The sequence below is a fragment of the Dromiciops gliroides genome, chromosome 3 (assembly GCF_019393635.1).
Source record: "Dromiciops gliroides isolate mDroGli1 chromosome 3, mDroGli1.pri, whole genome shotgun sequence".
Taxonomy (NCBI): domain Eukaryota; kingdom Metazoa; phylum Chordata; class Mammalia; order Microbiotheria; family Microbiotheriidae; genus Dromiciops; species Dromiciops gliroides.
The window spans coordinates 63,049,190-63,074,512 of NC_057863.1; the positions used below are offsets into that span (position 1 = coordinate 63,049,190).

A 25,323-nucleotide genomic window follows, 5' to 3' on the forward strand; every position below is an offset into this window, starting at 1 on the left:
GGATTGGGGAAGGGGGTGTATTCTGAAATGAATGTGATATAAAAAGCATCACTAAAGCTTTATATTTGGTATATAATTCAATACCTAGGATTGCATGGGCCTAAGAGAAATCCTTAAGCTTTTATACATAGTTAAAAGGATATAATAAAATAGTAACTCTGAAGAGAAGTGTAAATGTTGCTCACCTACTTGGAAATAAGTGAGTTTAGGACTTGGGATAATTTGATTTAGAGAACCATAGCCAAACAGAAGGAATAGTCATTCCCTCCTAAGAGGGAACCGAGAGCTCCTAAATTTGCCATATTGTCAGCAGTACCTTGGATAGATTTCTCCCCAGAACTATCCACGTCCATAGCTGAGAGACCACTAAGGTGGCAGTCTTTCCTTGTGGCAATAAAAACCGGTGAGGTTCCCCCACCCCACCCCAGGAGAACTCCTAAATCAAACAGTGATTTAGTGAAATAAGGTGATTATTTATGTAAGTCACTATCCTGCTGACTACCACCTGGGTAGTAAAAATCCAAGCTTCAGAAGAGGCTGGAATATATAACTCTTCACTGGGTTCCCCAATATTCAGGACATTGTAGCTGTCTTCAGATTGTACAGTTGGGTTTCCGCTGTGTCTGCATCCATGTAGTCTGCTTTGGAGACTGATCAAAAGACAGGGAATAACCATCGAGTATGTGAGAACACAGATGCTTTCTAATTCTCATATACTGTTATGAAGGATATTGTTCAGGAAATAAAGACTATGGTTCATTGAAGGGAAACAGTAGAATAGGATAAAGCCAACATGGAATAGAAATGCAGGCATTCAGACCAGTGACGATGATGGCCATGAACTGGATCAGAACATTGTAAGGATTTTTTTTTTAGTATAACTGAATGCCTTTCAGTAGGATAAAATGTAACTATATGTTCTTCAGGGCAGCCTTTTGGACTCTTGTGTGCTGAAGAGGAGATGTAATCTCTAGTTTTGAAAAGTTAACACAGTTTCTGCAGCAAACATTTGGAAACTCTCAGATTCCAGATATGATTTTTTTTTCCTGGTTTACTTTAGCATAATAATATTAAAAGTAATCCTATGAGCCAAAACAAAATTAGGTCATGCTGGCCATGGAAAAAGACCCAGAGAAACAAAGTATGTAGGTCACCTTGAAGTTTTGAATTTAGAAAGTCTTGGCTCACACAGTTACTTTAAAGTTAAATCCATGGGAAGATGCATGAAATATTGACTCCGGATTAAACAGAAACCCAAATTCTACATGGTACATGTAAAAAAATAAGGATGAATGACTTAAGATGACAAGCCCCCTAGTTATGGCTAATAACCATGTAACTTAGAAAATTTGCAGACTCTATTTCTGTTTATACTTCTGTTCTCAGCCTAATAGTTTATTTTACTGTCTTTACTCTGGGCTTATAATGCACCAAAAGTAAACAATTAGCTTTAACAAAGGAATAAACAAATGTACAATTCATTTCTTAGCCTGGCTCAAGGACACCATTTTGATGTAACAATATCCCCTAGTGAAGATAGAAGTGACTAGTAAACAAATTGTCAGCTTCAGAACATAAGATTTAACACAAGTTCCTGTTGGCAAATTTGTAAACTATATGTTAGCCAAAACATGTCATTTAACTCGGCTAAAGCTTAAAACAATTTTTCTAAGGGATAGAGGTAGTATGGTAATCAAAGCAAACTTACAACCAATTTAACCTGACTGATACAGTTCATATAATTACTATGATTATATAACTAACATCAACTATTTTAGAGGCTATTAGGTATTTCTGGGAGTAACTGGCTGACAGCTGTAGGTTTCTACTATTACCCTGGAGCAAGAACAAGATAGACTTTGGGGGTATTGGAATATGTTTGACTTTGGAAGGACTTTCGTTGTTAATTTAATAAATAGTATTGAAAAATCAAATGCACCCAAGACAATGTGATCTGTTTCTCATTCCTGAGGGGCAAAAATTAGGGATAACATCAGGCTTCCAATGGGAAGCTTATAAGTGAGAGGGAAGCTGTGTGACCCCAGGAAAGTCACGTAACCTTGTTTGCCTTGGTTTCCTCATTTATAAAATGAGCTGAAGATGGGATGGAACCAAAAAGGTGAACTTTTCCAATCAAAGAACTTCACCTGGGGCTGGCCCTGCCTTCTGCCCTTTCTTCCCAAAGGACAGATTGTATGGAAAAGGTCTTTATCCCTCAAAACATACAGGATTTAACTTTTATCGTGTCACTCCTTCTATCTTCTCCTTGATTCCTACCTTACTTTGCTTCACCACTAAATAGGCTCTCTAGGGATGGGGGTATGTGATGTATTGAACCCCTATAATTTTAAGTGCTTGGGCCTTTTATGATGTACCATACATAGAGTTGTATACTCTAAAGAGGAAAAAAGAATCGTGTTTGTCATTCATTAAGTTTATTCAATAAACATGTATTAAGCACCTTCTAAATGCCAGGCACTGTGCTTTTGTTTAAATTAGCATTTCTCAAGGGCAGCTAGGTGGCACAGGGATAACGCACTGGCCCTGGATTCAGGAGGACCTGAGTTCAGATGTGACCTCAGACACTTGACACTAGCTGTGTGACCCTGGGCAAGTCATTTAACCCTCATTGCTCCGCAAAAACCAAACAAACAAAAAAATAAAGTAGCATTTCTGTTTAAGGCCCTTATTAAAAATGGAAGATCTCTTTAGATACATTTCTACAAGTACAGCATGCTCCACAGCAAAAAAGAAAAGTGGAGGGGCTGGCAAGTTCTACTTAATGGGGAGAAAAAAGCTTACTTAAAATAGAGTTAGAGTAGCTGGACAGATGCATCCTTGATCAGTTTGCTTAATGTTCTTCCCTGATATACAGTAGATATTAAATGTGGCCTTAAGGTATACTTAAGGGAGTATAAAACATCTGTATACTCCCTTTATGGCAGGTGTGTGAGTGGATTTAAATGCATGGTGAATCTTCCTTCCATGCACTCCTACCTTCCCCTCTCCTCTATTTTTTGCAGAAGTAAAATATTATGAGTTTAGAAAATGGCATATAGTTCCAAATTGCTCTCCAGAATGGTTGAATTTTTTCACAACTCCATCAACAATGGATTAGCGTCCCAGTTTCCCCACAATCCCTCCAACAACCAATATTTTCCATTCTTGTTCTATTTGCCATTCTAATAGGCGTAAGGTTCTCAGAGTTCTAATTTGCATTCCTCTGGTCAATAATGATCTAGAGCATTTTTTCATGTGAGTATTGATAACTTTGATTTCTTTGTCTGAAAACTGCCTGTTCAAATCCTTTGACCATTTATCAATTAGGGAATGACTTGTATATGGAACTATGCCCAAAGGGCTATAGAATTGTGCATACCCTTTGATCCAGCAATACCACTATTTGGTTTATATCCCAAAGACATCCCCCAAAAGAGAAAAACGCCTATTTGTACAAAAATATTTATAGCAGCTCTTTTTGTGGTGGCTAAAAATTGGAAATCAAAGGAATGCCCATCAATTGGGAAATGGCTAAACAAACTGTAGTATATGATGATAATGGAATAGTACTGGGCAGTAAGAAATGACAAACAGGATGACTTCAAAAAAGCTTGGAAAGACATATATGAAGTCATGTATTGGGAAGTGAGCAGAACCAAGAGAACACTGTACACAGAGACAGCAGTATTGTTCAATGAAGAACTGTGAATGACTTGACTTTTTTCAACAATACAATAATCCAAGATAATCCCAAAAGAATATTGATGAAACATACTATCCACCTCCAAAGAAAGAATTTATATTGATGGAACAGACTGAAGCATGCTATTTTTCACATTCTTTCATTAAATGACAAACATGGTGATGTTTTGCATGTTCATATATGTATAACCCATATTAGATTGTTTGCCGTCTCGGGAAGGGGGGAGGGGAGGGAGGGAAGGAGGGATAGAGATTGGAACAGAAAAATATAAATAAAAATGTTTAACCTGAAAAAAAAAAGAAAAGAAAATGGCATGTAATGTCAGATGTTTTCAGAATGTTGGTTAGTTTTATTGAATTGTTTTTCTCATCATTCTTTGTTAAAAATTGTAGCTAGTGGGGCAGCTAGGTGGCGCAGTAGATAGAGCACCGGCCCTGGAGTCAGGAGTACCTGAGTTCAAATCTGGCCTCAGACACTTACTAGCTGTGTGACCCTGGGCAAGTCACTTAACCCCAATTGCCTCACTTTAAAAAAAAAAATTGTAGCTAGCATTAATATGGTACTTTTAGGTTTGCAGAGTGCTTTATGAATATTCTCTTTTTTGATCCTCACAACAATAGGAGATGAGTGTTGTTATTATCTCCGTTTTACAGATGAGGAATTTACCCAGGGTCACATAGCTAGTAAATGTCTGAGGTCAAATTTGACCTCAAGTCTTCTTAACTCCAGGTCCAGCACTTTATCTACCCATGCCACCTAGCTGTTACAAGGCATGGCTCTCTGGGAGGGAGAGGCAAGAGGTATTTTAAGAAGTATATAAAAGCAAATGATATCGAAGGCAGCTAGGTGGCACAGTGAATAAAGCACTGGCCCTGAATTCAGGAGGACCTGAGTTCAAATCCAGCCTCAGATACTTGCCACTTACTAGCCATGTGACCCTAGGCAAATAAATCACTCAACCCTCATTGCCCCTGGGGAAAAAAAAAAAACAAATGATATTAATGCTTCTTTATTTTAAAATAATATTTGTTATTATTTACATAAAATTGTAAGATTTGCAAAGCACTTTACACATTATTTCATTTGATTCTCATATTATCCCTCTGAGGTAGATGCTATTATCCTCATTTTATAGATAAGGAAACTGAGGCAGAGAAAGATTAATTGATTTGCCCAGTGTCATACAGATAAGCTAGTAGGTGTCTGAGTTGAGATTTGAACACAAGTCTCTCTAACTTCAAGTCCAGTGCTTATAAACTATGATGAGCTATCTTTACATGGTTGGTAAATATCTGTATAACTTATATTTGTATAGGCTTAGATTTGCTATATTGCTGGTAAACCAACTTAAACCCTAAATTGTACATGAATTTACACCTGTTGAAGTTCTATTAAATCCTTCTGTGTGACCGTGGGCAAGTCACTTAACCCCAATTGCCTCACCAAAAAAAAAAAAAAATCCTTCTGTGTTGTGCAGCCTTAAATTTTTTCCTCTCTCCTCACTTCCTTCTTCCTTCTCCCTTCTCTTCACTCCTTCCTTTTCCTCAATTCTAAAGCTTAGAAGGGTTAAAAAAAAAAAAAGGATATTTAGGAATTTTGTTGCTTTGAAGATTTGAGAGATGCATGTTTCTCTGAAGCTATAGGAAGGGGAGCCTAGATTTGCAGGGGGGTGGAGTCAGAACCATGATTTCATCAGTATCAGAAACTCCCTGCATGGAAAATCCCTTCCCCAATGATAACTGGACTGTAATTTATAATCTTAGAACTGTCAGTCGCTGAGCAGTTAAGTGACTTGCCCAAGATTATACAGCTATGTTTTAGAGGCAGGACTTCAACCTAGTTAGTCATTATCTCCAGTTCTTAAGAGGCATCCAGTAATTGCTAATGTATTTAATTTGAGTTCTCCTTCATTATTCTTCCATTTTTAATAGATAACATCTAGTATAAAGATTGACACCTAGCTTGTTTACACTCATGACTGCATAATAAATGTATCTTAATTTTTCTTAATTTGCAGGTTGTCTTTCAAGAAGGAACCATGTCTTGGCCATTTCCACTCCTCCTTTTCACTGCAGTGACTTTGACATCAGCCTACTCCCACCTCGATCCTTTCTCTCTTGAAGAGCTTGGCTCGGACACTGGAATCCAAGTCTTTAATCAAATAGTCAAATCTCGACCTCGTGATAATATCATTATTTCTCCCCATGGGATTGCTTCAGTCCTAGGGATGCTTCAGCTTGGAGCTGATGGCAAGACAAAGAAGCAGCTGACGACAGTGATGAGATACAGTGTCAATGGTGAGTTTTCTCTCAGTCATGTGATATCTTTTACAGGATGGCCTCAAAGAATGGGGTTTCTTTATTTCTCAGAATACCCAAGGGTTATTGGGGGAAATCATCGGTTCCTAGAACCACAGAATGGTAGAATGAGTTGAAATACCATTGGTTCCAGGGGGGCAGCTAAGTGGCACAGTGGATAGAAAACTGACCCTGGATTCAGGAGGACCTGAGTTCAAATGAGACCTCAGACACATGACATTTACTAGCTGTGTGACCCTGGGCAAGTCACTTAACCCTCATTGTCCTGCCAAAAAAAAAAAAAAAGAAAGAAATGCCATTGGCTCTGGAGCTGAAGGATGTGTGTTTAAATTCTACCTATGAAAAATAAATAAATAAATAGATAAGTGAATGAATAAATAAATAAATAAATGCGTGGATGAATGAATAAATAAATAAATAAATAAATTCTACCTATGAGTGCTGCCTGTATAACTTTGGGGAGAAGTAACTTGACCAGCCCAGGCCTCAGTTATCTCATCTGTAAAATGAGGAAGCCTCTGGTCCAGCTCTAAATGACTTCCTGGATGGCCATTTAGGAAGATGGCCTCTGGTCTAGCTCTCAATCTATGATCATGTGATCTGGCTCTATGCCTCATTTTACACAAAACGCTCTACCCAGAGGAATCAAAGTGGCTGCCCCAGATAACATAATTAGAGGCAGAGCTGATACTAGACCCCCAGGCTTCTCAGTTCCCAAAGCAGCATTATTTCCATTGTATAGAACAGCCATGGAGTGAGTAGGCTATTCACTAAATGTGCTTTAAAAAGAAAACAGTGTTATAGTGAGAGCATAGCCTGGTCATAGTATTTTATACATACATACATACACACGTACACACATATACACACACACACACAGACACACACATATATATATATATATGTGTATATATATATATATATATATATATATATATATATATATATATATATATATGTTTATATATGTATATTGGGCTGGAAAGGAGCCCTGAAGTGATCTAGTCTAACTCTTATTTGACCAATGAGGAAATTGAGTCTCATTTTGCCGATGAGGATACTTGAGGAAAGTGAATTCTTTAAGATCAGACAAATAATCAGTGGCAAAGTCAGGATTCAAAGCTAGATCGTATGACTCAAACTCCAACTCTCTTCCCATTATACGCCGTGATGCTTCTGGATAGAAAGAGTTGAGAAATGGAAGTTAGGAGACCTTGGTGGTCCCAGGCTGACTAGTAACTAGCAGTCTGACTTTGGGCAAGTTGGTTTTGATCTTGGTATCTCTCTGTGTCTCCCTCTGCTCTCATTACCTCTGTGTGTGTGTGTGTGTGTTTAATTTGACACTACTTGGTTTTTTGCCTCCTTCTTCACTGGTGTAGAAATGAATCAAAGGGGCAGCTAGGTGGCACAGTGGATAGAGCATTGGCCCTGGATATTCAGGAGGACCTGAATTCAAATCTGGCCTCAGACACTTTACACTGATTAGCTGTGTGACCCTGGGCAAGTCACTTAACCCCAATTGCCTCACCAAAAAAAAAAAAAAAAGAAAGAAAGAAATGAATCAAGATGAGCATCTTGTCTGAAACAAGGGCGGGGCAACCAGGCAATCAAGACTTTGTTCCAGGATGCTGATCTTCAGGGAAAGCTGACTGCACTTAGAATTCTTCAGTAGGTAGAAACAGTTGAGCTTAGCACCTTACTAACAAGAATAATTAGTTAAAATAGGAAGCCACCAGATGACAGCTTCTTCCTCTCCCAGGTGAGCTCCTCCCTGGTCCCATGCCAGTGACCATCCCAGAGACTTATTGATGTCTGCCCACACAATCTAATGTCACTGTGTCTCTTTCTTTCCCCCTAAGGCAATTTGTTGGGATCTTATCCCAGAAAGTTGACTGGAGGGATCTTTTTTTTTTTTTAGTGAGGCAATTGGGGTTAAGTGACTTGCCCAGGGTCACACAGCTAGTAAGTGTGTTAAGTGTTTGAGGCCGGATTTGAACTCAGGTACTCCTGACTCCAGGGCTGGTGCTCTATCCACTGTGCCACCTAGCTGCCTCTGGAGGGATCTTTTCATGCTTCTTGTGCCAGTTTAATTTGGGGCCCCAGATTGCTAGTTATGGCTCTGAGCAGGAAGAGGTGATTAAAAGGAAGACTGACAGTCCAGAATTCTCTCTGCTGTGTAAACTGATGTTGCTTAAATGGGTTAATGTCATGCCATTTGGCTTACCCTGAAGTCTGGAATGTCTTTTTGGGACATGAAAGGAGATTTGGTACAACGTACAGAGCCCTGGTTTTGGAGTCACACGTATCCAGCTTTGTCTATTGCTACTGGTATGACTTTGGGGAAATCACTTAACGTCTCCAGACCTCAGTATCTTCAATAGTTAAATGAAAGGCTGGAATAAATGATCTTTAGGGTCCCTTCGGGCTCTAAATTTGTGATCCTTTGTAACAAGGAGAGTAGTTTGTAATCTGCCTCCCTCGAGAGGAGATTATTCTTACAGAGGCTCTTAAGGTCCATTAACTTTTTGAAAAATATATTTTGATCATTGAATTTCAGTATAGTTGATCTCTTTTTTAATCCCATGTTTTTATTTTATGCATTTATTTTATGCATATTTTGAGAAGGGGATTCATGAGATAGTCAAAAAGGTCTATATCAGAAAAAAGACGCAGAATCCTTTTAGGAGAGCCCAGCCTAAGAGAGGAGTGTTAGATTTTTAGACAACAAACCCCTTAAAGACAGGGACTGTCTTTTTTATTCATTGTAACCCCAAGTGCCTGCAACATAGAGGGCACTTGTTTGTCCTTCTTTCTCAAAGAGGACCAATGACATCAGGGGGGTGATGTCTTGACTTGCAAGTGAGTTGGATTGAAGCGAGGCAGGTCTGTGCAAAGTCATCAGCCTCCCTCTCTCCTCCAGTCATCTGAGACCCATGGCAAGATATATATCAGGATGATTGATGATGGCACTTAATAAATGCTTATTGCATTGGAATATAAATGTTAGTTGAGAGGACTTTATGGTTTAAAAGGCTCTTTTCCCTCACAATGACTTTACAAAGCAGTCAGCATAAGTGGTATGCCCATTTTAGAGATGAGGAAATGAGGCTCAGAAATTTATATGATTTTCTCAACAAAAGGGTCAAAGATGGGACTAGGTGTTCTGGCTCAAGCTCACTGCACCTCCTACAATGCTAGCTGATCTGAGAAATGGGTATTCTAAGTGTGAGGTGGGGCTGGCTATGAGATCAATTCAGGAAGAAGGGGTTCAGGGAAGGAGAAAGTGTAGGAAAAATTAAGGTCTAGTTCTAGGGGACTCGAGTATCTGAGCCAAAATTCATGGATAGACTTGTATACATTTGTAACTTTTCCTTTTGTTATTTTAGCCCCTATATGTCTCCCTATGGTGCTTGAGAGTGAATGCCCCCCCAAAACAGAAGCCACCTAAGAGAAGGGCTAAAGGCTATTTTCATAGAGCAGGATAAAGAAGGAAAAAAGGAGAATTTAACAAGATGATGAATGTAAAGAACTTTGTAAATCTTTAAGCACTATGCAAATACCATTTATGATCATTAATTAGTCAGAGGGCTGTCTACTTCACCAGAGGCAGGGCTGGGGTGTTGTGCCCAATTTTAAGCAGAGAGGGTGGCATCTAGAACTTAGAAAGGGAATCCATAAGCTAAACCCCAGAACCGGGCAAGAGAAAAAAAACCTTAGGGTCACCACAACTCACCAGGCCTGCTAGGTCTTGCTTGCCTGTGTCATCAGCTCTCTGTGTGGGATTAAGGAAGTATTTCTGGACCCCATTGCATCATGCCAGGCTTATTCTTGTGGACTTTTTCTTCAGAACAATTATATTCTCTCTAAAAACACTGGCTGTGAGGTTTATTATTTCACAGTTAAGTGAATTGCCTCCAAAAGATGATAGACTGGTACCTTTAATAGGGCAAGCCCACACTTGTAGACCCTATAAAAATAGCACTTGTTAAAAACAAACAAACAACACCCACATATAAATCTACCCAGTGACACTTTCAAAAATGCTGATGATCTTGGCCTTTTGATGAGTTATGCCCGCCCCTAATCCACCCTCTCTGACCCCTTCTTCATTTCTAGGGGGTTTTTTTTGTTTTTTTTTTTTTAGTGAGGCAGTTGGGGTTAAGTGACTTGCCCAGGGTCACACAGCTAGTAAGTGTTAAGTGTCTGAGGCCGGATTTGAACTCAGGTACTCCTGACTCCAGGGCCGGTGCTCTATCCACTGCGCCATCTAGCTGCCCCCATTTCTAGTTTTTTTAAAAGTAGAAACAGTATTGAAATCTGGGACTAAACTGTGCAAGATTCAATCTGGAATGAAGGACAGCCAATGATCAGGTGCATCCTCGGCATTCTGGCCCCTTAGGGCAAAATGGTTGTGTTGTCTTTGTGGGGGAAGGGTTGCCATAAAGCTGCTTTGTTGAGCAGTCAAAATAAGGAAGCAGGGCAGTACTAGGAAAAAGTGCTGGGGGCAGCTAGGTGGCGCAGTGGATAGAGCACCGGCCCTGGAGTCAGGAGTACCTGAGTTCGAATCCGGCCTCAGACATTTAACACTTACTAGCTGTGTGACCCTGGGCAAGTCACTTAACCCCAATTGCCTCACTAAAAAAAAAAAAAAAAAAAAAAAAAGTGCTGGCCCTGGAGTTAGAGGATCTGGGGTCAAAACCTGCCTCTGCTACTTACTACCTGAGTAACCTGGGCAAGTCCCTTAGCTTCCCTAAGCCTCAGGTGGTGGTGGTTGTTCAGTCATTTCAGTCTTGTCTGACTTTTTATGAGCCCGTTTGGGAGTTTTCTTGGCAAAGATACTGGAGTAGTTTGCTGTTTCCTTCCCCGGCTCATTTGACAGTTGAGGAAACTGAGGCATATACGTTTACGTGACTTGCCCAGGGTCACACAGCTAGAAAAGTGTCTGAGGCCAGGTTTGAACTCAGGAAGATGAGTCTTCCATATTCCAGGCCTGGCACTGTATTTACCACTCTACCCAGCTGCCCCCAGGCAAAATGAGGAAATTTAACTGCCTTTTCAGCTCACCATCCATCATCCTTATATATTTCTATGGCTTTTTTCTTAGGTCTGTGATTTCATCTATGGAAGACAGTCCTAGAGAGGAAACTCTTCACCAATACAGATCAGCACTAACCTCTTAGTCTTGACTAGGGGAATTGCTCCTTTTCCCCTCTAAATTTGGCTGAATAAGCCCTAAAGTGTCATATGAGAGGCAGCTGCTATATAGCAGGTAGAGAGAGCTGACCTCAAAGTCAGGAAGACCCAACATTAACAATTTGAGTGACAAGAGGGATCTCCAGAATGACCATGAGGTCTGTGGGTCTTACCTAAACCAAGCGTCTCCTCCATCACCTCAGCGAGTGTTCTGCACACATCAAATGAGTTAGTGATAAGCATGAATTGAATGAATGTTGTGTAGAAAGTGAACGACCTAGGGACGGCTAGGTGGCACAGTGGATAAAGCACTGGCCCTGGATTCAGGAGGACCTGAGTTCAAATCCAGCCTCAGACACTTGACACTTACTAGCTGTGTGACCCTGGGCAAGTCACTTAACCCTCATTGCCCTGGAGAGAGAGAGAGAGAACCAGCTAGAACAAATATTAATATGCAATAAAATTCCATTGAGCCAGTATTGTACAGTGGAAGGAACACTGGCCTCTGGGGTCAGAGGACCTGGATTCAAATCCTGCCACTGTTACTTATCACCCACATGACTCTGAGCCTCGGTTTTTCCATTTGTAAAACAAATGGGATATACTCTGAAGTACCTTCTGGCTCTAAATCTATGGTCCTGTGTCTTCAAGTACATCTTTAGAATCACAGACTGATAGAAGCAGGCATGGACTGTTGTAACTAGTAACTTCAAGTTTAATCAAGGGCATAAGCCACACTGGAAATCCGTGACTAAAAAGTAGTGTCAAAGAGTGTAAAAACAAGAGGAACAAAAAAAAAAAATCAAGTTGATTTCCGCAATGTATAGAAACAGAGAATCTGAGAATCATAGGAGACCTTGGAGCCCATCCTCCTCTCGTCTGCTTATTGTATAGGTAAAGAGTTGAGGATAAAGTGATGCATTCCCACATACAACATGAGTTGAATGTGAGCAGGGATATTAGCACATTTGGCCTTGAGCCTGTAGTTAAACTTCCTCTCCATGGGAAGAAAACTCTTGATTAAGAAGGTGATGTCAGTGTATAGATGTCAGAGCCAGTTGCTTCTTATATTGATAAATGTATATGCCTTCGTGACTCTGCCTTTGCTCGCAACTAATTTTAAAGTCCCAACACTTCCTGGGATATTATCTGGCTTCCATTTTTAAGAGAGGGTTCACTCTTGTAGACCACTAAGAAGAAAGCAGAATCGGGCCTCCTGCTGTCCAAACCAGATTTAGAATGTCCCCATTCCCCATAAGTTACACGATAGAAGTCTCCTTTTTATTCTCTTTGTAATTAACTTGCTACATTCTCCCATCTCTCCCACAGGATTTGGTAAAGTTTTAAAGAAGATCAACAAGGCCATCGTCTCCAAGAAGAATAAAGACATTGTCACAGTGGCCAATGCTATGTTTGCAAAGAACGGCTTTAAAATGGAAGTACCTTTTGTTACAAGGAACAAAGATGTATTTCAATGTGAGGTCCGGAATGTGAACTTTGAAGATAAAGCGTCTGCCTCTGATTCCATCAATCTCTGGGTTAAAAATGAAACTAGAGGTGAGTCTTTGCAGCACCCTGAAAAATACTTAGGGTGATGTGGAATGGATGAATGGTGAGACATTAAGATAGATTCTGGGGGGCAGCTAGGTGGTGCAATGGATAAAGCACTGGCCCTGGATTCAGGAGGACCTGAGTTCAAATCCGACCTCAGACACTTGACACTTACTAGCTGTGTGACCCTGGGCAAGTCACTTAATCCCCATTGCCCCACCAAAAAAATAAAGACTGAGCAAGTAAGTCATAAAAAGAAAAAGTAAAAAAAAATTGAAAGATAGATTCTGAACATCTAAACGGACCATCCTACTTAACCCTCAGTAAGGAGAGACCAACCTCATTAATCCAGATCCTGCTCATTTGACATCTGTAGTCATTTGAACAGCCATTTATATTTACAGACAGCTGCCCCAAATTTTTTCTTCTTCTTACTAAACACCCTCAATTCCTTCAGCAGATCCTCATGTGACTTGGTTTCCAATTCCTTCAGCCTCTACTGAGCATGTCCTAATTTTCAGTGCTCTTCCTAAATACCCAGAACTGATGAACATAGTATTATTCCTCATGTGGTCTACAGGGTGTCTATAACTTCCCTCATTCGAAACACTGTTTCTATTCATGCAACCTAAAACTAAATTGGCTTTAGTTAACATCCTTTTGACTTGTGAGCTTTCACTCTACTAAGGTGCCTGGGTTTATTCAAAGAAACAGTTGTCTCATCATTTCTCCTTTGCACTATACTTGTGCAATTGATTTTTTGGGGGTCAGGGCAATGAGGGTTAAGTGACTTACCCAGAGTCACATAGCTAGTAAGTGTCAAGTGTCTGAATCTGGATTTGAACTCAGGTCCTCCCAAATCCAGGGCTGGTGCTTTATCCACTGCAGCGCCACCTAGCCACTCCTACAACTGATTTTTTTTTTAACTGAAGTATTAAGTTTTGGCTTATTAGAGTCACGTCATCATTCATACCTTTCTTATGATTTTGGATCTCCATTTTGCTATGTAACTGATTAGCCATCCCTGCCAAATGCAGTTATTCAATTCAGTTCATTCAGTTATTCAATTCAATTCAATTCAGTCAACATTTATTAAGCACCAACTGTGTGCCAGCAACCATGCTAAGCAGTGGAGATACGAAAAGAGTCAAAAAATAGTCCTTACCCTCAAAGAGTTTACAATCTAATAGAGGATACCACATGCAAACAAATATAGACAGGTCAGGCTATTTATAAGATAAGTGGGAAATAATGAAGAGAGAGATAGCACTGGAATTAAGAGAGTTTGGAGGGGCAGCTAGTTGGTGCAGTGGATAGAGCACCGGCCCTGGAGGCAGGAGGACCTGAGTTCAAATCCAGCCTCAGACACTTGACACTTACTAGCTGTGTTGATCTTGGGCAAGTCACTTAACCCCAATTGCCTCACCAAAAAAAAAAAAAAAAGAGTGAGAGAGAGAGAGAGTTTGGAAAGGCTTCTTGTAGAGGTTGGGATTTTAGTTGGGACTTCAAGGAATCTGTCTGCAAAATTGATAAGCATTTTTTGTTGGTGAACTGGATTCAGAAATGAATAAATAGCAAAGGACAGAACCCAATAGCATTCTACTATGGACCTCATCATAGGTTGACAGTAATCTCTGAATCACCTCCGGATATGCAACGAGGCCCAGGTTTACCTAACCTGTACTATCATCTGACCCCTTCTTGTCCACAGTGGTATTATGAGAGATTTTGAAATGCCTCACTGAAGTACAGGTATACTGTGTCTGTAGTAGGCATGGGGAAGGCCAGCCTTTTAGTAAACTTTCTTGAAAAGAAAACAAAGTAAATATAATGAGAATGTCATGACTTGTTTTTGGTGAACCCAGTTCATACTTATTACAGCTTCCCTTTCTCACTGTTAACCGCTTTGCTGTGAATGGCAAACTCACTTGCCTAAAGTTTGAAGAAGCTCTCCCCTTTTTGAAAATTAGTGTGTCATTTTTCCAGTCTCCAGTTCTATGATACTTTTCCTTTCCTTTATGATTTCTCCCCCACTTTCCCCCCCAAAATCAGTGGAATCAAAAGATCATAGATTTAGGTTGAAGGCTCAGCAGTCAGATGTACAAGTTCTTTCAGTGCCCTAGGATGCAGTTTTATTTACATTAGATTACTTGAACTCAACAAGTTTAAGTCTATCAGTTAAATATTCTCTTACTTATCTGGTAACTGATGGGCCAACAACCCATCATTAAGTTGGGGTGGGGGTGGCGAGTGTCTCCACCAAGCATGTGAAGACTTCCTCCCATGGAATGGGAGGTTAAAAAGAAATCATTTCAATGGCCCTGAAGGCAGATGAAACAGGCACTGTGGTGCACTTCGAGCTTGGTCAGATATTGGAGACACCAAAGTCATCCATTGCAGTCCTCTTGACTTTTGTCCTGCAGCTGGGCTTTGATGACTCAGGAAGAGAGAGTGAGGCTAATTACTTTGTGCAGCTCTGCCTCATTTAGATCGAATTCCTGAACAAGTCATGACATGGTGTCTTGGTGTCCATGGTGTCACTGGTCCCCTTTGAAAACAAAAGACAAACAACAATCAACTCCTCACCAACGTATGAGAAGGAACATGCAAGACCATGGATAGAATCTTGGTTCTGTACACATATAGATTGAGAGAGAGCATACACTCTGATAGGGGAACACAACACAGGAAAATCAAGGCAAGGAGGAGAAAGAACTATCCTCCTGTGGCCATACAAAGGAGGGAGATTGTAGGATGGGGCATTGAAGCCTGTTTCCCAGCAAGATAAGGCAAAAGGCTTACCTCTTAGAGCCTAGGGGAGGCCAGGAGTAGGATCAAAAAGTCCTAGATTCAAATCCTACCTATCCCTTACCAACCATATGATCGTGGATACATCACTCAACTTTACTCAGTTTCTATATCTACAAAAGAAGGGCAAAAAATAAATAAGTAGATAGATAGATAAATGAATGAATAAATAAACAAATGAATGAATGAATAGAAAGAAGGGCTTATATGAGGTCATGTATATAAAGCACTTTGGGTTTTTTTTGTTGTTGTTGTTGTTGTTGTTTTTTTTTTGCAGGGCAATGGGGGTTAAGCGACTTGCCCAGGGTCACACAGCCAGTAAGTGTCAAGTGTCTGAGGCCAGATTTGAACTCGGGTACTCCTGAATCCAGGGCCGGTGCTTTATCCACTGCGCCACCTAGCCGCCCCCTGCACTTTGTTTTTTTAAGCAGGGCAGTGGGGGTTAAATGACTTGCCCAGGGTCACACAGCTAGTAAGTGTCAAGTGTCTGAGGCTGGATTTGAACTCAGGTTCTCCTGAATCCAGGCCTGGTGCTTTATCTACTGCGCCACCTAGCTGCCCCTATAAAGCACTTTGTAAACTTGAAATCACTATATAAATATCAACATTTATTATCTACTTGCTTACCTGAGATTCTGCTTGCCTGTTAAACATGTCTTCTCTGTATCCCCTTCCAAGGGTCATTCTTCTTCTGTAGAGAAAAAAGAAGCCAAGTAAAAGTTGGGTAACAATATGTTATAAAGGCTTCTAGTCCCAGGCAGCTATTCTATTAACTCTTTGACCTTGAGTGACATTGAAGACAGGAGAGGCAGTTGGTGGTACAGCGGATAGCTTACTGTCCCTGGAGTCAGAATGGACCTGAGTTCAAATATGGCCTCAGGGGCAGCTAGGTGGCGCAGTGGATAGAGCACTGGCTCTGAATTCAGGAGGACCTGAGTTCAAATTTGGGCTCAGACACTTGACACTTATGAACTGTGTGACCCTGGGCAAGTCACTTAACCCCAATTGCCTTACCCCCCCAAAAAAAAAAAGACTTGCTTTCTGACCCAAGGCAAGTCACTTGTTATATATGTAAACATGAGGTTCCTCTTTTGTAAAATAGTATCAGTCATGATAGCTTCCATTTATGGAGCACTTTAAAGTCTGCCAACCTCTTTACACACACACCCTTTGAGGTAAGTATTACAGGTGTTATTATTATCACCGTTTTACAGATGAGGAAACTGAGGCTCAGCCAGGTTAAACAACTTGTCATCATCACACAGTTGGGAAGGATCCAGGGTAAGATTTGAAATCTTAAGTCTTACACAGTATCCGTTGGCCCCATCTGCCTCTCCACAGCATAGGCAGTGGATAAATAATTTTTATATTGCTAAAGTCTCAAGCCCTTCCTTTGGGTTGTTGTTATTTTCTCTCAACCTTATGACATTGAACACTAGAATTCTGCCACCAGTGCTTCTTTCTTAGGTCCGTAGCATTCTGCTTCTAATAGAATCCAGGGCCATTCCAGCTAGGCTTTCTTTCCCCCTTGAGACTCTGAAATGATAATTTTTTTAAAATTTGGACTGTACAGTCAATCCTCAGTTGAGGAACACAGAAATTTTGAACTGAACTTCATTTTCCCCTAGAATTATTCATAAAAATAGTGGTTAGAGTCTCTCACCAGCTTGCAAAAACTGAATAAGAAATGGTAGAAAACAGAGTCACTTTTTTCCATTATATATAAAATATATTTTAAATGGTTTTTTTTTCCCCCTGCAATACAGAGTACCTTCTTCCTGAAGGGCCTGGCCCAGAGCCTTGGCCCAAGCAACTGAGCCAGAAGCTTGCTGGCTCTGCCCATTACCTAATCACCAAAACATGCTACAGGAGGTGATGGGTGTGGGGGCATCCTGACCCCAGAACGGAGTGGCTTCCATTCTTACAATTATCAAGGTGCTGCTTCTCTCCCCCAGAGGAATAAAAAGACCATGACGGAAGTAGTGAGCCTGAGATTAAGGTGAAAGGAGTGAACCCCTTTGACCTGTTATCATAATAAACAGACAGGAACCAACATAGAAGGTGGTACCTGTGTGCGTCCTGAGGCCTTGTACTGTTGTACAGTGTGGTATACTCCTAGCATGGGAAAAGGGGGGATGGGCAGGCAGAAGAAAGGTAAATAGTCATTCTAGACCCTTCTATTATCTCTGATTTTTTGTAGGTGCATATTTGTTTGCTTGCTATCTTTTCCATTAGATTATAAACCCCTTGAGGGCAGGGACTACTTCTTTCATATTTATATCCTCAATGCTTAGCAAATTTGCCTGACACATAGCATGTAGCAGGCACTTAATAAATGCTTATTGACTTACTGGCAAGGAAAAAATCAGAAAAGTCCCTGTAATGACCAGAACTTGGGGCCTTTGTACATCCAAAGGATGTATGTATTTGCAAGCATTTATTAAGTGTCTGCTGTATGCTAGGCACTGGAGATAAATATATATATATATATATATATATATATATACACACACACACAAAGAATGAAAGCATATTTACTTGTAAGCATGTATGTGGCAGAACTGCCTGCATTCTTGTGTTTGCACTACTTGAAGAAAAACTCCAGCACTATTAGAAATTAGAGCAAGGATAGGCAGCCAGAACGTGAGCACCAATGGAGAGCATCTTGGGAACAGCTTCCTTTTGACCTCTGCTCTCTTCCTTTTTTTATTTCTCGTGCCTGGGGGTAGCCCTTCGGTTTCAGGCGCTAACTGTGGAGTACACAGTTGTACATTAGGCAGCTAGGGTCACAGAAACCTTGGTTTCTAAGAAGGAACTCAAGACGTCTCCTCTCCTGACCCTCTCATTTGACAGATAAAGAAACTAAAGCCTAAGAAGTTAAGAGATGGAAGAGCTGAAATTCGAACCCAGGTCCTCTATCTCCAACTCTAGAATACCTTAGGAAGCTATGTATGAACGGCTTGGGTTTTCTCCTTCAAAGCACTGTTTAAAGTTGGGTTGAAAGTGCCATCTTTTGTAAAGACAAGACAGAAAGGAAATCATCTCACAGGGTAGGAGACCTTGTGCACAGTCGGAGAAGTTTTAGTAACTTATGGAGATATCACTAAAAATAGTTGATAAACCCTGCAGGGATAGGAAAAGCTTCAAGTATTTTAAAATTAAACTTAATATTTCAAGGACCCTGATCTCTCAGCTGTATGTCTCTCCAGGGCAGTCGGTATCACTTCTGTTGAGTAAATGTCAGAATGCTACTACAATAGCATCTTTGCTTCTTAGTTTTTAGGCAAAAAACAGAGTTTCTTTAGAGAAAAAGTGAAAGGAATTTGCAAAAATTGCTTTTTGACCGGAGTTCACGTATTTTCATAGAAGCAGGTCTCCTGTGCACAGAGACTAGGTTGATGCCTTTTGTGACTCGAAAAGTGGTGTAGTCCATTTTCAACAACTTGAGCTAGGAAGACTGGGACCCAGGAACCCTGGGTTCTAAACCCAGCTCTTTCATCTTTTTTTTTTTTTTTTGCAGGGCAGTGAGGGTTAAGTGACTTGCCCAAGGTCACACAGCTAGTAAGTGTCAAGTGTCTGAGGTCGGATTTGAACTCAGGTCCTCCTGAATCCAGGGCCGGTGCTTTAACCACTGTGCCACCTTAGCTGCGCCCCCCCCCCCAGCTCTTTCATCTTGAGCAGGTTGCTTTTTTCTTTGCCTGTTTCCTTGCCTGTCAAATGAGTCAGAATAGATCAAAATTCTTGTTTGTTTGTTTGTTTTTGAGGGGCAATGAGGGTTAAGTGACTTCCCCAGGGTCACACAGCTAGTAAATGTCAAGTGTCTGAGGCTGGATTTGAACTCAGGTCTTCTTGAATCCAGTGCTTTATCCTCTGCGCCACCTAGCTGTGTTCCCCCTCCCCCCACCCCCCAGCTCTTGAGCAGGCTGCTTTTTTCTTTGTTTTCTTGCCTGTCAAATGAAAGAGTCATAATAGATCAAAATTCTTAACTTGGAGGCCATAGACTCTAAGAGTTATAGGTATAGATTTCAGGAAGTGGGGGGGGGGGGGTCTGTGAACTCAGATGAGAAAAAAAGTTATATCTTCATTTTCACTAACCTCTAACTGAAATTTCACACTTCCTCCAGTGAAGACATTCTGAGAAGGGGTCCATAGGTTTGACTGGACTGCTAAAGATGTCCATGGTATATGTGTGTTACAGATTGTTATTATGCTCTAAGAAATGAGCAAGGCGATGGTTTCTAAAGAATTTGGGCAGGCTTGAAGTAAGCAGAACTAGGAGAACAATTTATATAACAACAACAATAGTGTAAGGACAAATGACTCTGATTTCCACAATAGAACCAAGCACACGGTTTCAGAAGACTCCTGATGAAGAATGCTCTCTACCTCCAAATAAAGAGGTGGACTCAGCATGCAAAATGAAGCATTTAGATCGATATCTAGATAGATATGTGTGTATATGTAGATATAGATGTCAATATCAATAGCTAATTATTTAAATTTTATTTTGGGGCATGGCTGGTGTGGGAATTTGTTTTGCTTGACTATACATATTTGTAACGGGTTTGGTTTTTCTTGTTTGTTCACTGGGTTGGGAAGGGGGCAGTATAAGAGAAGGAATTCAGAACTGCAAATAAAATACTTTTTTTTTTTAAAGGGAGGATCCACATCACAAAAAAAATATTTTAAAAACATTGGTCTATGGGGTCAGCTAGGTGGCACAAGGGATCAAGCATCCACCCTGGATTCAGGAGGACCTGAGTTCAAATCCAATCTCAGACACTTGACACTTACTAGCTGTGTGACCTTGGGCAAGTCACTTAACCCTCATTGCCCTGCCCCCCCAAAAACAAACAAACAAACAAAAAGATTGGAATAGATGAATGAGTGACAGAATTCTGTGATGCCTAGAACCCTGAGCTTAGAGTCAAGAGGTCCAGGGTTCAAATCCTGCCTCAGATATTTGGTTTGCATGAACCTTGCTTGGCAAACCACTCTTTACCTCCAGTTCTACAACTTCAGAAAGTGGGGGGGAGGGTGGTGGGGGGACATGGACTCAGTGGCCTCTGAGGTCCTTTCAACCTTAAATCAATGATCTTTTGAACTTCCAGTCCTGCCCCTGTGATCTCTATAATCGCTAAATCCCTTCTGCCTTCTCATCAGCAGACCCCTTTGACTTGGTTCTCTTACTGCTTTTTCCTTTTGATTTTACAGGGATGATTGACAACCTCATCTCCCCAGATCTTATTGATGGCATGCTTACCAAACTGGTGCTTGTCAATGCAATATATTTCAAGGGTTTGTGGAAATCACGATTTCAACCTGAAAACACAAAGAAACGCACATTTGTGGCAGGTGATGGGAAGTCTTACCAAGTACCAATGTTGGCTCAGCTGGCGGTGTTCCGATGTGGTAAGCTCACACTCAAGTGCCCAGAATCCAAAAACAAGGACAGACTTTTGTAAAATCCATTGTTTGGGGCAAGGATAGGGTAATCCAAGGTCTAGTACATATGAAAAATAATTTTTCCTTTTTTAAAAATTAATTTTTAAAGTAAAAATAAAAAACTTAGTGGTGAGAAGGCTTTCTTTCCTTAAAAATAATGTCATGGGAGGCAGCTAGGTGGTGCAGTGGATAGAGCACCAGCCCTGGATTCAGAAGGACTTGAGTTCAAATCCAGCCTCAGATACTTGACACTTACTACCTGTGTGATCCTGGGCAAGTCACTTAACCCCCCCCAAAACAAACAAACAAAAAATGTCATAGTCTATTGCCAGGCATTCATTTAAAACTTTTAGAAATTGGTAAGACCTGGGAGAACCTGTATTCCTTGAAAGCCCGGACGATCACTTCCATAACCCAAGAGTGTAGACCATGTGGCAGGCTATGTTTCAGTAATCTGAGGACTGGCCCTGGCTTAATTTAGGGATTCTCATTGCCAGAAGTCTGGCATGTAGATGGTGAAGTTCCTTAGCTACATGGGTTTATAAAGGCAATTCCAGAGAAGTTACAATCTCTATCCTTTGGAGGATTTCCCATGATCATAAAATTATAGATCCATGGGTATTTTAAAGAAGTGTGATATAATTCATTGTATCCTTAAAACGGCTAGGTGGAACAATGGATAGATCGCCAGGCCTGGAGTCGGGAACACCTCAGTTCAAATCTGGCCTCAGACACTTATTAGCTGTGTGATCCTGGGCAAGTCACTTCACCCTGTTTGCCTCAGTTTCATCATCTATAAAATGAGCTGGAGAAGGAAATGACAAACCACTCCAGTATCTTTGCCAAGAAAACCCCAAATGGGGTTACAAAGAGTTGGACATGACTGAAATGACTGAACAACAACAAAAGTATGGCTTTATATAACAACAAAATTGGCTTTATATAAAGTTTTCTAATAGGCTGTTTGAAAGTGAATGGAGGGGGCAGCTAGGTGGCACAGTGGATAGAGCACTGACCCTGGATTCAAGAGGACCTGAATTCAAATCCAGCTTCAGACACTTAACACTTACTAGCTGTGTGACTCTGGGCAAGTCACTTAACCCCAATTGCCTGGCAAAAAAAAGGGAAAAAAAAAAAAAGAAAGAAAGTGAATAGAGGGATGGTTATCTTTGTATTTTTCTCCAAAACTGAACAGCATTAGCCCAGTGTAACTACTTGTTATCACCCTTAGTTTTTTGCATTGCCTATAGTGATCTTACCAGGATAATACAACTTATGTCCTCACCAGCCTTTAACACAGGTCTGCCATAGGTGCTTTCTGGTACCAGGCATAGAGTCAAGTTGCTATTTTCAAAGTTCTTTTAGGTAATCTTTGCCATGTTGTCTGGGGGAGGAAGTGTGGGTGTTATATTTATGGCTGTGTACTAGAAATTTGACAAATTATGTCCTGCTCAATTACAATTAAATTGTGGTTAACGTTGCTAAAACAGAACTCTAAGTTAACCATTAGAGGTTGAAAAAAATGCCAAAATCTTATTTTTCATTCAACTCATCTAAATTACAATTCCTTCAAGGAGAAATGTCTGTCTTCCCATCGTTTTTCTTTGCAGGCTATCATGTGAGATTGCCTCCTTTTTGACAGCATCTCCAAAATCTTCTAATTAGGAAAGATATTGAGTATTCTTTAATACACAACAATCTGGAGCAAAGTACATAGAATTCTAGAGCTGGAACATATCTTAGTGGTGGGGAAAGAACTTCTGTGTTCTGCCAAGAAGCTGCCTATACGCCCTTCTGTTCCTGATTCATTGTGTTATGGAAACAATAACTTTCAGCTGCTGCAGGTGTGATTTCTTTTGGTCACTGTTTAGAAGTGAAGTGGCATTCAAGATTAGGTTTCTAGAAAATTTCCATAAAATCATGGAATGAATTATTCGTGTCTTTTTAAAAGTAGTGAAAGAATATAATTTAGTCTCTGAAAAAAGTAATGTTTTCTCCCCCACCCTAGAGATAGGCTTTTAGTTTGTCTTCTCCTCAAATGCACCCCATTATCCACCTTATCCACCTATTTTCTAATGTGGATATGAACGAACACTGACAGATTTGTGATTTAGAACATGGAGATAGAAGATTATATAGGAGATAGGCAAGGCAGTTGTCATTGGCTATATGTAGAGTCTGGGCAGTGATTGGTATTATAAATGGAAATCGATAAATCATATGTATACAAATATATAATCTTCATCTATATAATCACATCACATGTATAATATTTATATATGATCACATACATAGATGTTTTTATGTTTGTACATATACATGGTACATCCCTGATTGTTGACACTGTATTATTCTTAGGGTCATACATTTAGACCTGGCAAGGACTTTATTTTTTTTTATTTAGCATTTTATTTGCCATCTTATCTTCCCCCAATTACAGGTAAAAACAATTTTAACATCCATTTGAAAACTTTGTGTTAAAAATTCCCTCCCTTGCTCCCTCCCAGCCTTCACCTCTTGAAAAGGCAAGCAATTCCACATAACTTATAGATGTGTAGTCATGCAAAACATTGGAAAGGACTTTATTAACCATCTTTTCCAACCACCACAAATAATGGATGACTAAATTCCAAGAAGAAGTAGATCGACTTGTGCAAGGCCTCATACTTTTTATCCCTGATCTCTATCTCTCTCCACCATTAATGACTTAATCCTACTGATTTTTAAAAAATATGGCTTGGGGGCAGCTAGATGGCGCAGTGGCAGAACACCAGCCCTGGATTCAGGAGTACCTGAGTTCAAATCCATCCTCAGACACTTGACACTTACTAGCTGTGTGACCCTGGGCAAGTCACTTAACCCTCATTGCCCTGCAAAAAACAAAAACAAAAAACAAAAAAAACAAAATATGGCTTGTCAAAACAAAAAAAAAATTGCTCCAGTCTTCTAAATAATTTTAAAGTATTTCCACATTTCCAGTGAAATCACAGGGACTCTCAAAATGTAAATTTCTGGCAGAATTAACACTTAGAGAATCATCATTCCTCTCCAAGGAATCCAAAAAATACTAATAATCCTTACTTTGCCTTTGACAATTCAACTCATTTTCTTGAGAATATATAATGCCTTAAGCTAGGGGAAAAAAATAGAGAATCCCTCTGTCTTTTGTGTTCTAGCAGCCAAAGGACAGTCACTCATATCCTGAGAGTTATTATGTATCCCTGAGTAGTGGCCGAGTGTGCTGGGGCAGCTGAGTGGCCTTGTTGTCTAAATGCTGCGGATAGAGGGAACACGGTGTTCCAAAAGGTTACACTAATAAGCTTGTCTAAATATTTCCTCTTTAAAGAGAAACTGGTGTCCTGCATTCCACTAGCGCTACTAGTTCTATTGCATTTTGTGGTCCAAGATGTTCCTTGGGTAACAGAGCATCCTAGGGGCACATAGGGGCAGACTCATTTATGGTTTTGAAATGTAGACTTTATGGCCAACTAAAGGCTACCCCTGTGGAAGAGGGCAGAAAACCCCGACACACCGTTGCCCCTGATAGAGAGGAATTGGCTCAGATGCCATCTTCAGCAAGAGACTTTTTCCAGTCTCCCCAGATGCTAGCACCTTCTCCGCTAAGATTACTACCTTCCATCTACTTTGTGTTTATTGTGTTTACACCCATGTGAATATGTATTTTCTCAACCATTAAAATGTTAAATATTTGAGGGCAAGGACTTTTTTTTTAGCGTTTTTTTTTTTTAAATATCTCTTGTACTTAGGGCAGTAGCAGGCAACATTTTTTGTTGTTCAGTCATTTCAGTCTTTTCAGCTGTGTCTGACTCTTGAAGACCCCATTTGGGGTTTTCTTGGCAAAGACACTGGAGTGGTTTGCCATTTCCCTCTCCAGCTCACTTTACAGATGAGGAAACTGAGGCAAACAGGGTTAAGTGACTTGCCCAGGGTCACACAGCTAGTAAATGTCTAAGGACAGATTTGAACTAAGGAAAAGGAATCTTCCTGACTCGAGGCCTGGCGCTCTTTGCACTATAGTGCCACCTAGCTGCCCAACATAGTAAACTCTTGCTAAATCCTTGATTGAGAGACAAGAGTTCTGGTTTCCAGGAAAAAACTGATTTCTTTCTAATTCATTGGTTTGTTTTATTTTATTTTTTTTAATCATAAAAGTATTTTATTATTTTCCAGTTACATGTAATGGTAGTTTTCAACATTTGTTTTTATAAGATTTCTAATTCCAAATTTTTCTTCCTCTCCCTTCCTCCCCAAGACAGAAAGCAATCTGATATAGCTTATATATGT

General features: G+C 40.3%; 1 protein-coding gene across 3 annotated transcripts in view; it reads left to right on the forward strand.

The window, feature by feature from the left end:
- Positions 1-25,323, forward strand: part of SERPINE2 (serpin family E member 2) — a 79,616-nt gene that overhangs the window by 42,942 nt on the left and 11,351 nt on the right. For all 3 annotated transcript variants that reach the window (XM_043998741.1, XM_043998739.1, XM_043998740.1), the window contains exons 2-4: positions 5,721-6,000; positions 12,544-12,771; positions 20,788-20,985. In XM_043998741.1, the coding sequence (XP_043854676.1) occupies positions 5,742-6,000; positions 12,544-12,771; positions 20,788-20,985 (685 nt within the window). In that variant the 5' untranslated portion in view covers positions 5,721-5,741. The remainder of the gene's footprint in view (positions 1-5,720; positions 6,001-12,543; positions 12,772-20,787; positions 20,986-25,323) is intronic.